The sequence below is a fragment of the Rhineura floridana genome, chromosome 8 (genome assembly GCF_030035675.1).
Source record: "Rhineura floridana isolate rRhiFlo1 chromosome 8, rRhiFlo1.hap2, whole genome shotgun sequence".
Lineage (NCBI taxonomy): Eukaryota > Metazoa > Chordata > Lepidosauria > Squamata > Rhineuridae > Rhineura > Rhineura floridana.
In genome coordinates, this window is record NC_084487.1 from 80987221 (window position 1) to 81005236 (window position 18016).

Sequence of the window (18016 nt, forward strand, 5' to 3'; positions counted from 1 at the left end):
TATAATCTCTGTTTTACCTATATTGATTGTATAGTCTGTTAATATCCCATATCCCATCTGGATCTTGTAAAATTTAAGGAACTGTATTAGCATATAACTATGCAAATCTCTTTTGTCATCCTCTTAAACCTGAAAATACTGATACTGGGCTTAAAGCAATTTAAGTTCCATCTAAACAATAGATTGTGCTCCCCACACCAGAATAGTGAATATATCTTAGATTAACAGGCACTGTACATTAAAACCAATTGCCACATAAGGCTGCAGGCTGCTTATCATAGCCGCAATCCATTTATTATCCATTCTCTTCTGAATGCATTCAGATGAGAAACCCGTGCGTGGTCCAAACCTATTTTTGGAGGAAGTCTTTCAGATTTCAGAGGGATTTATAATACCCAAATAATTGTGTATAGAATGGAAGATTTAGGCTGCAATCCTACATACATTTACCTGGGAGGTAAGGCCCATTGAATTTGGGACATACTTCTAAGTAAAAACACATAGGATTGCACTTAGTTACTAATTAACTGGTAAAAACCAGAATGAAAGTGAAGATACTTTAAATTTGACCTAGTAACCTGTTAATAAAGTATATTGAAACAATGATGCATGCACTGGAGCTTTCCATCCTCAGTAGCTGCCCATTGAGAGCAGAGCCATATGTTTACTTCATGGATAGCTCCATTGGAATGAATGGAAATGCCCCAAAGCACATACATTTCCCTGGGCTAAGGTGTAAAACATCTAGTTATTCTCATATCCATGTAAACCTCCCAGAGAGCTTCAGCTATGGGGCGGTATACAAATGCAATAAATAAATAAATATACCCCCAAAAGATCTTGCATAAATGGTTACAATGAGATGAATCGTATTCAAACTTAACATTTTTGTTCATAAGAGTCTAGATGTTTGTTTCCATATTTCACAGTTTCCTTTCCTATCCTTTCCTCCCCCCCCCCCTCAGAAGTGCTAGATGATACAGGATGGCTTAAATTGTTATAGTTTTAGGTAAAACTTTTCACATTTAACAAGTCCCTCTCTGCAACATGTACCTAGTTGTCTCGAGCTGAGCAGAGGATGAATAGGTTGGATCAATGCTATTGTGAAAGAACCTGCACTATGAAGGGAGCAACCTACAGAGAATTTGAATCTTGGACAGATGGCTGTAAGAACTGCACTTGCATGGTATGGCTGTAAATTGAGTAGAAATTCAGAGACCTAGGTAATAAACCTGCTAAAAATGTTTATGCATTTGAGATATGAAACACAAAGCTGTGCGATTAAAACAAAATTGTATATGAATGAATTTACTTACCTACATTGTTTTTCATGCTTTATGTTTCATTTTCTCTAGGAAAGTCTGGCTCTTGTCCTTATGTGTGGGGTGGTGGTGTGGCAGTTATTATGCCCAGCACTGGAAAGATAAAGGAAGACTTATGGAGGAAGGTTGGCATGGCCAGGCATGTCTTCCCTCTGACTGATGTTACAGTGTACAAAGCCTCAGGGTCAGGATATGGCACAAGCATATTGGAAAGGAGATTCTCTCCTTCAGTCTGCCCCAGGGCTACATAATGAGAGGTCTCTTGAAAGGGATTCTAACATCTTTGTACGGTTAAGTTTATGCAGGACAAAATGAATTATATCATCAATCCAGTGTAAAAGAACTACATAATAAACAGTGACTTTAGAATCAGTTGGAGGGTACATATCCATTTCTGAAGGATTGTGTTTTTGTGTGTGGGTGTATGGAGGGTTTTGTTTTTACACATTTCTGGAAAAGAATCTTCTCATCCAGTTTTGAGCAATTAAAGTATTTAGAACTAGTAAAAACTGCAGGAAGAAGAAGCTATCAACTTGAGTAAATGAAGCATATAAATATTCAAGTGAAATATGTTAACCACAATCCAGATCGCCATGCCATTATCTTCAATGTTTGGGAATGCTCTGCATCAGGGCTGGTAGACTTGTGGCCTCAATATGTTGCCACCTTTCATCACTGATCCTTGGCCATGTTAACTGGGACTGATGGGACCTGGTGTCCAGCAACATCTAGAGGGCTACATAGGACCCACTCCTACTCTACATTGTGCATTCACAAGATAGAAAAGAATAAGACAGCTTTTGCTCATACAGAGCATATCTGATGGGCAGAGTAATCAAACTTGTTGGAGGCTGGTGGGAGTGAAGCCAGCAGAGGCATAGCTGGTGAAAGGGGCTGCCACATCCAGCTGTTGCTCAGAGGCCTCTTGGAAGGGAGGATGCAGGGCGCAGTGGAAGGAAAGAAAATACAAGTTTCCTTCCATCACCTCTTTTCCTGGTGTACTGGCTGCTGTGATGGAGGGCTGTGGGAGGGAGCCAAACAGGACCTGGATATTGCAGAAGTCCCCCCCTCAACCCCTCCTCCCACATGCCCTGGAAGGCCTTTTGCAGGCCTTCTGCCAGCTTCCGCAGGCTGTCCTTATACTGGGCTGGACTGCTCTGGCGGACCTCTTGAGGTCTGCCATATCCAACTCCCCTCAGTTGGATTGCACCCTTACTTTGTTAGAGGGATGGCTTGTTGTAGTCATATTTTCACATGACTATGATATTATTTTTAAACATGCATAATAGCTGTCTTGTGGAAATCACTGGAAAGGTTTTACTCAATGGGTGGCAAAGGATATTGCAGAGAAGCTAAATGAATTCTTTGCATCTGTCTTCACAGTGGAAGATATAGGGCAGATCCCTGAACCTGAACTAACATTTGCAGGAAGGGATTCTGAGGAACTGAGACAAATAGTGGTAACGAGAGAGGAAGTTCTAGGCTTAATGGACAATATAAAAACTGACAAATCACCGGGCCCGGATGGCATCCACCCGAGAGTTCTCAAAGAACTCAAATGTGAAATTGCAGATCTGCTAACTAAAATATGTAACTTGTCCCTTGGGTCCTCCTCCGTGCCTGAGGACTGGAAAGTGGCAAATCACCGGGCCCGGATGGCATCCACCCGAGAGTTCTCAAAGAACTTAAAGGTGAAATTGCTGATCTGCTAACTAAAATATGTAACTTGTCCCTCAGGTCCTCCTCCATGCCTGAGGACTGGAAAGTGGCAAATGTAACGCCAATCTTCAAAAAGGGATCCAGAGGGGATCCCGGAAATTACAGGCCAGTTAGCTTAACTTCTGTCCCTGGAAAACTGGTAGAAAGTATTACTAAAGCTAGATTAACTAAGCACATAGAAGAACAAGCCTTGCTGAGGCAGAGCCAGCATGGCTTCTGCAGGGGAAAGTCCTGTCTCAGTAACCTATTAGAATTCTTTGAGAGTGTCAACAAGCACATAGATAGAGGTGATCCAGTGGACATAGTGTACTTAGACTTTCAAAAAGCGTTTGACAAGGTACCTCACCAAAGACTTCTGAGGAAGCTTAGCAGTCATGGAATAAGAGGAGAGGTCCTCTTGTGGATAAGGAATTGGTTAAGAAGCAGAAAGCAGAGAGTAGGAATCAACGGACAGTTCTCCCAATGGAGGGCTGTAGAAAGTGGAGTCCCTCAAGGATCGGTATTGGGACATGTACTTTTCAACTTGTTCATTAATGACCTAGAATTAGGAGTGAGCAGTAAAGTGGCCAAGTTTGCTGACGACACTAAATTGTTCAGGGTTGTTAAAACAAAAAGGGATTGTGAAGAGCTCCAAAAAGACCTCTCCAAACTGAGTGAATGGGCAGAAAAATGGCAAATGCAATTCAATATAAACAAGTGTAAAATTATGCATATTGGAGCAAAAAATCTGAATTTCACATATACGCTCATGGGGTCTGAACTGGCGGTGACCGACCAGGAGAGAGATCTCGGGGTTGTAGTGGACAGCACGATGAAAATGTCGACCCAGTGTGCGGCAGCTGTGAAAAAGGCAAATTCCATGCTAGCGATAATTAGGAAAGGTATTGAAAAGAAAACAGCCAATATCATAATGCTGTTGTATAAATCTATGGTGCGGCCGCATTTGGAATACTGTGTACAGTTCTGGTCGCCTCATCTCAAAAAGGATATTATAGAGTTGGAAAAGGTTCAGAAGAGGGCAACCAGAATGATCAAGGGGATGGAGCGACTCCCTTATGAGGAAAGGTTGCAGCATTTGGGGCTTTTTAGTTTAGAGAAAAGGCGGGTCAGAGGAGACATGATAGAAGTGTATAAAATTATGCATGGCATTGAGAAAGTGGATAGAGAAAAGTTCTTCTCCCTCTCTCATAATACTAGAACTCGTGGACATTCCAAGAAGCTGAATGTTGGAAGATTCAGGACAGACAAAAGGAAGTACTTCTTTACTCAGCGCATAGTTAAACTATGGCATTTGCTCCCACAAGATGCAGTAATGGCCACCAGCTTGGATGGCTTTAAAAGAAGATTAGACAAGTTCATGGAGGACAGGGCTATCAATGGCTACTAGCCGTGATGGCTGTGCTGTGCCACCCTAGTCAGAGGCAGCATGCTTCTGAAAACCAGTTGCCGGAAGCCTCAGGAGGGGAGAATGTTCTTGCACTCGGGTCCTGCTTGCGGGCTTCCCCCAGGCACCTGGTTGGCCACTGTGAGAACAGGATGCTGGACTAGATGGGCCACTGGCCTGATCCAGCAGGCTCTTCTTATGTTCTTATGTTTTTATGATAAGTTTTTCAACCAACATAGCATTACTGTCACTATATAAAGAACCTACTATGTGCATATCAGACATCTACATAGATATGCATATATAGTATATAGATTACACCTTCACAACTGAGAGGAGAAAACTGGTGTATGTCTTCTTTGTATGAGATATTATCTTTTTAAAGAAACCCGTAACTTAAAATAGCTATTTATCTGCCCATATTCTGTAAATTATTTTAAAATAACTTTTTATTGTTTCTAGAATGGTACTATTCAGTGTGAAGCACTGATCTGTCCACTTTCTGATTGCCCTCTTAATTCTGCTCCTGCATATATTGATGACAAGTGCTGCAAGGAATGCCAACGTAAGTGGTTGTTTTTTCTAGATTTTGTTATTGTTCAGCATTTTTTATTTAACAATTTATTTATTTAACAAAATTTGTATACCACGATTTAAAAAAAAAGCCCTCTAAGGGGTTTACAAAAATAATTAAAATTATCAATACAAACTGTTAAAAATGAGCAAAATAATTTTAAAAACAATCTCCTTTTAGTCTACTACTGTTTTGATTAAAATACATCACCATTGATGTGTCTGAATAAAAATGTAAATGTACTGCCTTCAAGTCTATTCCGACTTACGGTGACCCTGTGAACAGGGTTTTCATGAGGCTGAGAGGCAGTGACTGGCCCAAGGTCACCCAGTGAGCTTCATGGCTATGTGGGGATTTGAACCCTGGTCTCCCAGGTCATAGTCCAACACCTTAATCACTACACCACACTAGCCTAAATATAAATGTTTTAAGCAGATGCCAAAAATAATACAGCAAAGGCACCTGTCCTGATGTTAATAGACAAGGAGTTCCCAAGTGTAGGTGCTGCCACATTAAAAGAGTGATTTCTTACACATGTGGATTGAGGGCGCACATATGGGGTAAGGTGGCCCGCAGGTAAACTAGTCTGAATCTGTTAAGGGCTTTATATACCTACAGTAACATCTTGAACTTGCTCCGGTAACAAATCAGCAACCAGTGCAGAACTCTGAGCCAGAGGTGTTATATGTTAACAGGGTTTTTCTCCTGTCAGCAACCTTTCTGCAGCATTCTGCCCTAACTGTATTCTCCAGGTCAAGTGCAAGAAAAGCCCTAGTATTGAAGTTACCAATGCATGAACTACTGTGTTCAAGCTCTCCCAGTTCAGGAATGGTTGTAGCTGTTGTACCAGGTGCAGCTGACAAAAGGCACTTCTAGCCACTGAGGCTACCTGGGCCTTCAGTGACAGAGGTGGGTCCAGAAGCACCCCCAGATTGTGTAGCTATTCCTTCAGAGGGAGTGCAACCCATCCAGGGCAGGCAATTGACCAATTTCCTGGGAATCACTCACCCACAGTGCCTCAATTTTGCCAGGATTCAAACCCAGTTTATTTTCCCTCATCCATTCCACCACTGTGTCCAGACACCAGTATCTCCTGATTCAGATGTTATGAAGAAATAGAGCTAAGTGTCATCAGTGTACTGATGGCACCTTGCCCCCAAACTCCTAATGACTGTTCTCAGCATCTTCATATAGATATTAAATAGCACTGAGGATAAAATAGTGCACTGCAGCCCCCATAGCATGAGTACCAGGGAGCCAAAAAGCACTTTCAGTGCTGCTCTGTGGATCCAGTCCTATAGGTAGAACTGGAACTACCCTAATACGGTGCTCCCAATTCCCATTCAGTGGAGCCAGTCCAAGAGGATACTGTGGTCAACGGTACTGAAAGCTGTAGAGAGATTGAGAAGCAGTAGCAAGGTTGCACTTCTTCCATCCAGATCTTTGGAAAGATCATCCATCAGAGTGACCAAGGGTAACTCAGTCCCATGACCAGGCATGAACCCAGATTGGAACAGATCTAAATAATCCATAACCAAGAATGCTTGCAGCTGCCCCTCCACAACTCTCTCCACTACCTACCTTCCACAAGAAGGGGTATTAGCAACTGGTCAATAGTTATTCCAATTCAAGGGGTCCAGGACTAGTTTCTTGAGGAGTGGCTGTATCACTGCCCTTTTTAAGGCAGCAGGGACCACCTTCTTACACAATGAAATGTTAACCACACTCTGGACCCAAACAGCCGAACTCCCTCTGCTAGATTAAATAGATTAAGTAGGAGGGACAGGGGTCAAGAGGTTGGATGTGTACCTTGTTCATATCAGCTGACTGCATAATATGAAAACAATCCCACAACACATCAGTGACTCCATCATTGGGTACTTCATCTGAAACTGCAACAGTTACTGTAAACCGCCCAGAGACCTCCAGCTATGAGGAGGTATATCAATACAATAAATAAATAAATAAATAAAATAAACAACAATGGAATCAAGTTCACTCCAAAGTCGTCTGACTTTATCCTCAGATAAAGCCAGCTGGTTACAGCGGGTCCTCAAATGCTCCAGAGTTCCCTTTTCCACAGAGGGAGTCAGCAACCTCTAGACCAACTCTGCTGGCCAGCCACTTGACAGTGCAATGCAAGCTGCAACATGAGCCTTCTCTGCAGCCCACACTGCCACATGGTAGGCATGTCTGTGTGCACTAACCAATGTTCAGTTGGTTTCGGAGTGAGAACTTGTACTCTAGTCTTCATCCAACTTGTTTCATAGCCCGAAGCTCCCCAGAATACCAAGGAGCCACTCAGGCTTCACAATGCCAGAGAAGATGCTCAGGAACGATCATGTGAACTACACACTTCATCTTGCCATTCCATAGTGAGACCAGGGCTTCAACAGGTTTGCCAGCTCTCTCTGTTGGAAAATCCCCCAGAGCATTCAAGGACCCATCAGGTTCTGTCAGTCTCCTAGGGTAAGCCATCTGAATGAGTCCACCACCCTTACAAGGGGGAATTGCTGCTACCAGTCCAAACTTTACCAAGTAATAGTCTGACCATGACAAGAGTGTGCATTGCATGCCCCCTACCTTCAGTCCATCCCTCATATCACTTGGGGTAAAGACTACATCAAGGATATGCACTGCCAGATGTGTTGGATCAATGACCATTTGAGAGAGCCTTATGGTTGTCATGGATGCCATGAAGTCCTGTGCTGGTCCACCAGTAGCCTCTGTGTGGATGTTGAAGTCACCCAGAACTATTATCCTGGGGTTCTCCAACTCCACCCCAGAGACCACTTTGGCCAGCTCAGTCAGGGATGCCACTGCGCAATAGAGTGGCTGATAGACCAGCAGAATCTCTAGTCTGTCTCATCAGGTGCAGGCCCTCTAAGCCCATCCTAAGATCAAGAGGTTTTCTGGTGAAGGAGATGGTCCTTCTATGGACAATAGCAACACCCCCCTAGTCTAGCCTGGTGCTGCACCAAATACTCAGATAGGCATAGCTGAGTTAGGTCAGGCGCACCCATCCAAGTCTCAGTGATACCCACCAAATCAGCCCGTTCATGGATGAGTATGGTCTTAACCTGGCATTCCATGACAGCACCACCAGATGGTTGTCAGCCCCCCCATTTCTTCCCCTGCCCACCACCGCCACTGAAACTGGGGCAGCATCTTTGCAACTTCCTGCTTGCTGCTCACCCAGACACATCATAGTAATTGTAGCACCATCAACTGACACAACATACAACTGAGAGATTAGGGCCACAGATAATAAATTAATGCCCAGTAGTAGGCACATCCCACACTGCCAGACAGAAGATAGTAGTGTTACTCCAACACTCTTCCCCCTGTCTCTCACTCGGGAGGAACACCACTGAACTAAACTCCCCCCCCGGGCTCTTACCCTGGATAAGAGTCACACGACTGTCACCCACAGTGTCTGGCCTACAGTTCCATATCCTGACTGACATAGGGGGCACCCCTGCTCCAGGAGCTCCCTGAAATAGCAGCCCAAAGGGGTGATCCCCCATGGTAGAGCCTGTCCTTATAGCAAGGCAGGCTATGGACCACACCCCAGCTGTATCCACTCAGCCAGCAATCAAACAATTTCCCATCCTGCAGTCAGCCCCCAAACACTCTTCCCTGCAGGCAGATATCACCAGCGAACAAAGTGATATTGTTTGTCATTTTCATTAAATATCTTGGTAAGTCTGCTAAACATGTGAATGGATGCAGTGAATACTGACACACGGGTTGTATCCAATGTAAGTTCTAACTAGTGTAGACCCATTAAAATGAATGGACCTAAGTTAGTCATGTCCATTAATTTCAGTGGGTTTTGTGAGATGGACTTTTAGGTATCTATGCACCATGTGGCACGGAACAGCAACCCTCACTATCAGAGAAGAACCTTGGAGCTAATATTTACTTTGGGGCCAAGCTACTTAATCTTTCTGCTTTAGCAGGTGAGCTAGCTAAGAGAACGGGCAATCTAGGTAGATAGGATTATGTACAGTGGGAGCCAACCTCACTGAATAAGGTATATATGTGAGCCAAATAAAATATCAGCTAGAGAGAGGCTGAGGATGGCAGAGTAATTGGAAAGATCCGGGTGGAATTAGATGCTTTTCTGGAAGCTGCTGGAAGTTGACTGGTTTAAGGTTAGAAGACTCAGCAGGCATATGTTTGCATTGCCTTCCTGTGAGAAGTAGCTGTATGCTTCATTTCTTCTAAAGAAACATTTTGAATAACAGGTTTCAAACCACTAAAGAAGGCTTTAATACAAGAAACAAAGGTCTAGTTCATAAAAAGGCATCAGTTGTAGTAATGTTTTATTACAAAACAAAGAGTAGACCCTGACATTTTGTGGTTAGAAATTAAAAGTGGAAGAGATGTTTCTATTAGGACAGTTTGTTTTTCAAATTTCTCTGTTGTCAAAGTACATTGCCTCATCCATAAAGAGTCTTGATGACCAGACTATGGCTGTGGGCACAAAAGCAGTGAGAATGGTTTTTCTGGCTGTGTTTTGAAGCAACTCCGCCCTGGGCTGCACATACTTCCCTTCCCCACGGACTTCAGACCTTTCAGGACTGCCCACAGCAAAATGTTGGGCCAGTCACTGTTTCTGCCTGAGTCTACAGCAAAGTATTTCCACTGGCCACACCTAGAGGGGCAATGGGTTGATCTACCAATCAGTTGCGAAATCTGTCTGAAGCTGAATTAAAAAAAAGTCACATTCGAGCTGATCTGCCAGGTTTTAGAATAAAAAGGAACAGAGTTTGACTAGCATCATGTGCCCCCATTTTCAGAAAAGAGAGATGGAGTTGCACTGGAACCAATACAACAATAATGTGTCTCTACCCTGTAAATCTGTACATCCTGCAAAAGAGGGATATAAAGAAGTTCAAGAGCAGGTATCAAGACTGAAAAGAAAATCGTGATCAATTATCTGAATCAGACATTGCTACTATAATTTTGTAGCCAAAACCCACCCCTACTCCTCAATACACAGAACACAAAATACATTGGGTTGGCACTGATAAGTTGCATTTGAACCAAGGAGACTTCACTTTGGCTATATTGTGCCTTTTGATTTAAGACTGTTTAACTATATTAGACTTAGGTGGGCTAAACTGGCACAAATACAAATAACTTTGCTTAAGACAGTACTTAAGACAGTACTCAGAACACTACTGGAAAGGACATACAAGTGATCAATGGAAATCATTGTTAAAATACTGACAATGTTGGTGAGCTGTGATGTGATTATCTCAGTAACGTAAATCAGTACTTTGTTTCCACATCACTGTAACATTGCATTTTATAAAGCAGAAATGATAAAGTCTGTAAATTATAGGTTAACATCAGATGAAGAATTTAGAGCAAAAGATATTATGCAAATCCATTTGTATTTTACATCAGTATTTATATAGTTTGGCAGAAAGTGCAATAGATTTGGACGTGAGATTTCCTTTTAAAAGGCTGCTAGAGACAATGGCAGTGCTAGATTTCTCTTCCTTCTCAGTGTATTTCAGGCTCTCGTGGGAGTGTGAATCTACTGAGGTTTGTAGTGAGATTTTTTGTTTGGCAATGCAGCAAAATGACTGATAATATAATCTGCCTTCTTCGTGTCAAAATAAGATGCTTCTTCTTCTTAATTATTTCCCCATTTGACACCCAACAGTTCAGACTTTGCTGAGCTACAGTTCTTTGATCAATACTTTACAACAAATAATGATGTATTTGAGAAAGTCATAACATAATCTGGTAATGGAGGCTATTGAAGTGGAATAGAGCACTCAAGGAAATGTCCATATAAATTAAAACAAGGTATAACAGCAATTGGATAAGTGGGTGGAAAGACAGTGACAAGGCCTTTGAAAAATATGAAGTCATACTAAATATTCTGTTGCAGAAAAAATTAAGTAAGTCGTTCATGAATTCTAAAAAAACAAAAAACAAATGTGCAGGGCATGTTTCTTTATTTTTGCGGAGTTTTCTGCTTTTCTACCCCAGAATGATGATTTATCCACAGAAAACATATTAAAATTTCTCTGATACCCTGCACACGTAAGCAGTTTTTCCCTGGGGAAAAACAATATTTCTTCTTCCCCTGCTTGCTTCAGCAATGGTTTCCACATCCTACCAGTGGTTCAGGAATTTTCAGTGCTAATTGTGTATTACCCAATTGCTGAGGAAAAGCCACAAAAAATAGCAATAAAACTGACAAGCTTTCTAATCTGCAGAAGTTCCTCCTGTGTGAAGATAAAATCAGTCCTCTTAATAGATTAAATGGAAATAGCAGATGACAGTGCAGTCCTATAGATGTTTACTGTCAGGTAAACATGTACAGGATTGCAGCCTAAACTACAAAATAAACTGTGACGTGAGTGTGGCTTTAACTCTGACTTCATCAAAAAAGAATGGATATAACCTCTACAATGTTTATATTTACATAGTCAGTTGATTAAATCCAGAGTACTTGGTTTTAAGTGGATTTGGTCCCATTGTTGTCAAATAAGCTCCCCGGTGTGATGCCCTAGCTAAATTGCCTAAAATCTGTTGCTTAATTATTTATGAACACTGTTTCCAAATGTGTGCTAAACCTACTTTTGCCCTCAGAAAACAATTTGCATTTTGACAGTGAAGTTAGCATATGGCAGAAAAATTATACTGTACTCACAGCTATGTGAAAATTTAAAATACTGTAAGTTTGACTAGCATAAGAACCAGTATGACCATATAGATAACCCGAATCCTGGCAACCAAGATAACATATGAGTAACTACTGTTCTCCCTCTCACCCCGCTTTCTTTATGCATAGGAATCCAAATGCTTGTGGAGCCCAGATTTTTAAAAGATGTTATTTTACTTATGACATTTACATAGTAAGTGGCTCTGTGGTTCACAGGAAATAGACCAATACATCATATTAAATGGCAGAATAAAATTTCAAAATAGTATTACAATAAAATAAGTAATCATGGATGTAATTATCAAAATCTTCATAACTTTGACTGCTAAAGCAACTCTAAACAGCAACAAGTCTTGCATTGTTTCAACAATGAAGCAAAGCTTAGTCTCAAATTGGCTTTCAATAACTTGGGGGGCTACCTATGAGCATAATAAGTAAATGTGCCCGAAAGGTTCTGACAGCACAAGGATTATATTTACAGGAGAGGATTTTCAGAGGATCTCCATGACCATGTAGGGATAGCAGGTATCCTCGAAATGTAGGGAGTGCTACAAGCTTACCACATGCCATTCATCTCCGACTATGCCTCACTTCGGTGTTACCTAGCCAAAGCTATCTGCTCCACCTTATCTTCCCCACCTCCCATGGGCCAAGTATGACAGGTGGGTGGGGTACTTTGAAACCTGACTTACAAGGACTTTCCCTACATATGACATCATATATGACATCAGGTGTAGGGCAGGTGGTCATGGCTTGGCTTGGCCAAAGCTGTGCAGGCCAAATAGGGAGGCCTAGTGGGCCTAATTAGGGTTGCATGCCAGAGGTTTCAACTGCTGTGTTAACCTATAATAGCAAAATGATACTTTCATGTTCAGCAATAGTATAACTTTTTCAACCAAACAACCTCCTCCAGCTCAAACTGAAAGGTGAGAGAACATTTAAAACAGGCAGCTGCTTTTCTATCAGTAGCCATCCACCAGTGCTGAAATGTGTCAGCCTGCCTTCTCCATTATGCTATTATGCCATTATAGCAGCACAAGATACAAATGCAGAGAGGGATCTCTGAAAATCCTTCTGGAGAACTGAGGCTGATTCTGACTTGGAGCCTAAGAATATAACTGAATAAATGTAACTGTTGCATTATGTCACCTGTACACATTGGGTTTTTTTATAGGATTGTGTTTTTCTTCGCCTTTTTAAAATGACAGATATTACTGTACTGTGCATACTGTGAATAAGGACCTCAAGTATGGGACATACAAGAGGAGATGATATTTCATGTGTCTAGGTTTTTTTCAGGTAACATCCAGCACACTGAATTGTGCTGGAAAATGCCCTGATAGTAGCTATGTTAAGCCAACATAAAGTGAAGATGAACTAGCTGAAAGTTCCAATATTGTTTGTAGACATGCTGACATAAAGTACCATGCAGTGCTCTATACCCAAGGACATGAAAGACTGTTGCCATATCCAAATTAGATACAAAATGGGTCCATCTTCTGAACCAATTTAAAGGAAAACCAATATAAAGGAAAATTATGTTTGTTGTTGTTGTTGTTGTTAATGATGATGATGATGATGATGATAATATCTTACCTTCCTCCTGGTAGGAGCCCAGGGCAGCAAACTAAAACACTAAAAACACTCTAAAACATCATAAAAACAGACTTTATATAAAAACAAAACATTCTAAAAACATATTAAAACAAAACATCTTTAAAAACATCTTTTTTAAAAAAATATTTAAAAACTTAAAAAGCAATTCCAACACACACACAGACTGGGGTAAGATCTCTACTTAAAAGGGAATTCCAAAGGGTAGGTGCCACGACATGAAAGGTCTATTTTCTATGTTGTGCGGAACAGACCTGCTGATGAGATGGTATCTGCAGGAGGCCCTCACCTGCAGAGCGCCATGATCAACTGGATATATAAGGAGTAAGACGATCGTTCAGGTGTCCTGGTCCCAAGCTGTATAGGGCTTTGTACACCAAAACCAGAACCTTCAACTTAGTCCAGTAGCTAATGGGCAGCCAGTGCAATTCTTTCAGCAGCAGGGTGACATGTTGGTGATTCCCTGCCCCAGTGAGCAGTCGCACCGTCACATTTTGCACCAGCTGCAGCTTCCACACCAACCTCAAGGGCAGCCCCACATAGAGCACATTAGAGTAATCTTTCAGAGGGAGTATGACCCTATCCAAAGCAGGCAACTCACCAATTATCCGAACTCGGGAACCATCAGCCCACAGCTCCTCCATCTTGCTAGGGTTCAGAGTCAGTTTATTGGCCTTCATCCAGCCCACCACCAAGTCCAGGCACCAGTGCTTGCACAGCCTCTCCTGATTTAGATGTTCCAGAGAAATAGAGCTGGGTATCATCAGCGTACTGCTGACACCTCACCCCAAATCTCCTGGTGACCATTCTCACGGTCTTCATATAGATGTTAAACAGCATCGGAAACAAGATGGTACCCTGCGGCACCCCACAGCACAACTACCAGAAGGGCAAAAGATAATCACCCAATGCTATTCTTTGAAAATGATCCTGGAGGTAGGATCGGAACCACTGATACCCATCTCACCAAGTCGGCCCAGAAAGATACCATGGTCAATAGTATCAAAAGCTGCTGAGAGATCAAGTAAGAATAACAGGGTCTCACTCCCCCTCTCCTTCTCCCGATAAAGGTCATCCATCAGGGTGACCAAGGCCGAATGAGTCCCATAACCAGGCCTGAACCCAGATTGGAATGGGTCAAGACAATCTGTTTCATCCAAGAGTACTTGCAGTTGCTGCACCATAACCCTCTCGATCACCTTCCCTAGAAAGGGGGTATTTGTGACTGGGAAGTAGTTGTCACAAACCAATGACTGCAATCCCAACCCCCCTGAGCAGATGTGTTCCTCCGCTTGCTTCTGCTTGCTCAGCTGACCTCCCTCCTGCTAGCTACCACTAACAGAGTGACACAAGCATCACTCCATTGGGACAGACCTCTCTTGTCCACCTGCTGAACATATGGGCAGGCGGAAGGCCCTCTGGTTATATCCCTGTTAGCAGAGTCCAGGGGAAAGCCCCAAAAGAGTCATTCGGAGAGTGGAGCTGAGCAGCCTGGGGTTCAATGGGTCCTGAGCCAGTTTTACAATCAGCACTGGGCCCAATTTGCTGTGCCAGCCTGGAGTTGGTGCAGGGATTGGGCCCACTCTGCCTCCTCCCCTCCATCACCTCCTGCTGCCACTGCCATGAGCAACAACAGGGTGTTAGGATTGTGCTTGTGCTTTTATTTCAGCTAAGTCCTTGTATTCTTGGGAAACAGGTAGGAATTGGAAAAAATAGTTCATTTTGCATTTGTTTTGGTTTGAATGTACTGAAGTATGCAACTCATTTCTAAGGTACTTGCATTTGAGTGGTTCTGGTATCTACAATGAATGGCATTGTCAGTGTGGGAAACTATCACTATATATAAAAGAAGAGATCAGTTATGGTAATTAAATAACCTAGAGTTATTCTCTTTGACTACCTAAGAAATGAATAATAAAATAGAATGTTTAAGGAAATCTGTATTCATTAAAATAACACAGCATACATATATCAAATTTGTCTTATTTAAGGACTTAAAGGATCATAGTATTTGTAATATTTTGCCAGGAGAGAATTAGAAATATAATCATACTGAAAATGAAAGGGTTTTTATTTGCTTTCTCCTTTTAAAGAATATATAATTTATTTATGTCTAGAAATTTAGCTCTTTTCTTTTCCTTTTCATTACACCCTCACCAGGGAGCTTGCAGAATGCAACACTCCCTTCAGCAGATTATTACTGTAATTTTATTTCCAGCTCATAAGAAAATTTAAGAGACAATGTTTTCACATTGACTGGGAAAAGATATATTAGCAGTGCTCTAACGTTATATTCTAAATGCAGGTTAGCTTAAAGTCTTAACCCCTGGGCGCAGCAGCTGGGAGAAGTTAAGGTGAAGTGTATTTCTCTGGTGTAAATAATTTTCACTCCAGTGTAAATGATTCGCACTGGTGTAAGTTTGTGTGCAATCCTCTTGGTGATGATGCCAGGCAGAGGGGAATCAGGATGTGGAGTATGTCCAGGGGAAGAGGAAGGGTGTTGGTGCAGCCAGGCTGCATCAGCAAAATCCCCTACATGTGTGCCTGTGGCACAGCCAGGGTACTCTGCCACCACCCAGGCACTGCTGAGCCCAGTGCAGCTAAGGGTGGCACAGGGCCCCCCGAAAGGGGTGTTCCAGGAGTGTGTTGGGGTGGAGGGGAACTTATGCTGCATCATGACCCTGGTCAGTACTGCCCTGTGACCCACAGTCCTGGCAGACACTATGCCGGGAAAAAGGGTGGCAGAAGGAAACATGCATTTTGTTTCCTTTTGCCAAGCCCTGCTTGTGCAGCAAGAGTACTTCCCTCCCCAGAGCTCCTGAACTGTGGTGGGATGTGGTGCCCCCTTCTGCTGCCTTCCCTTCTGCTGGCCCCACTCCTACCAGCCTCCTCCATGTTGGATTGCTCTGTTAGTTGCCCTGGTGTATCTATATCCACCAACTTATGGGCAGCCCTGATGATGTAAGTTAAACTCAGCATAAAAAGCACTGGTGTGTCTGGCTCCTGGCTTACTAGCCCAATTACAATTGCTCTGTTAGTGAGTATATTTTGTAACAAAATATCACCAGTTTATTTTATGGGTAGGGAAAAGCCTCATATGTTGATGGGTTTCAGGATGCCTTCACTGGTTAGTAATGAGCATATAACATTCTGCATTCATCTTATTTATTAAAAACAAACACCAATAAAAGATAATATGCAGCCATTTCATTATTCCTAAACAGACTTTTCTTCATATTAGTGTCGGAAATTCATATAATTAAAGCTGCTGCCTGGTTGAAAAAGGTAGACATTATGACTGAATAATCCAGAGCAGAAAGAGCTGCCAGTGGTGACAAAAGAATAACAAGCTTTAAAGGAGTGAACACATAATCGTACCTTTACATGTGTATAGTTGACCACTGTCACTAGCTGACACTTGCTACTCCCTCCAACTGGAAGCATCCTAACATAACTAATATTGATTTTTATACTCTCTCTTTAATTTATATTAAAGACACATATTTTAAGAAACAAACACTGGAATGTATGACATAAATACTATACAACTGCACCTATCATAGACATAATTTTATTATATAGTCATTTCTCAAACTCATGAAGCCATTTGCAGATGAGTCAGCCATGCTTTTTTATTTAACACTGCTATATGTGTTTGTACTGTAGAAAATTACTCATCAGATCACACAAAATTAGAATTATAAGTACTTTTAGAGAGGTATGTATGTATATAAAGGAAACATCTTTGAATAGCAGAATCCTAAAAAGGAAAGCCTAAATGGAAGAGAATATTTGGTAGGGATGGGCATAGAGCTCCCAATCTGATTTTGTGACTCCAGTTTATAAATACAGATCAGCCCTAATCCAGGCCAGACAGATTTGGACCCACCCAGTCCAAATCCTGATCACAATCCGGATAATGCAAATCTCTGGAAATCCCATTGACTTACATTGCAAAACCAAAATAGCCGTAACTTTCATGTTTTTGACTTAAGGACATGAAATTTGGAGACATGGTAGCTGATATATAGGGGATTAGCGATCAAATTGCAGGTGAATAGCACTGGGGTGTCATGCAAGCTACCTTTGAAGTTGAAAATGTTTTAAAATTAAAAAGGACACAATGGTTTTGTTTTTCATATAGGGGCATGACATTTGGTGACATAGTAGCCCCTGCCAAATTTCAGGTGGGTAGCTCCAGGGGTTTTCATGCTAGCCACATTTAAAATTTGCTTTTTCCAAGAATGTTAAAAAAAAACACCCTGACATATAGGGGGCAGATTGCCAACAGCAGTATTGAGCGAGGGGAAAATAAACATACTGTTTAATATTAATACTCACTACGGTTAGCAATTTGGAATAATAATTATTATTCTTAACTCAAAATGCTGGCTAATATGCCCACAAGGTTTGGCTGGCTAACAACAACATAATCAAAAACAAGATAATACTGAATTCAGAAAACTGTGGCTAAATATGTGCATGAGTTTAATTATAATTTGTAGCAATGAGAATAGAATAAAATATATAAAAAATACAAACATTTTTTTACAGAATATATGTAAATAAGGATGGGACTGGGATTGATTGGGAAATAATATACACAGGCTGAACACATGCCACCCTACCCCCACCAAACATTTGCTCTGTTTCAGAGACACCCTGTCTGGGTTCATTAGAGACTGTTTTGACCTGCAAATCTGTACAAATCT

General features: G+C 41.8%; 1 protein-coding gene across 2 annotated transcripts in view; it reads left to right on the forward strand.

Moving 5' to 3' along the window:
* Positions 1-18016, forward strand: part of NELL2 (neural EGFL like 2) — a 228732-nt gene that overhangs the window by 53863 nt on the left and 156853 nt on the right. For both annotated transcript variants that reach the window (XM_061637833.1, XM_061637835.1), the window contains exons 8-9: positions 1058-1186; positions 4888-4990. In XM_061637833.1, coding sequence (XP_061493817.1) covers positions 1058-1186; positions 4888-4990 — 232 coding nt within the window. The remainder of the gene's footprint in view (positions 1-1057; positions 1187-4887; positions 4991-18016) is intronic.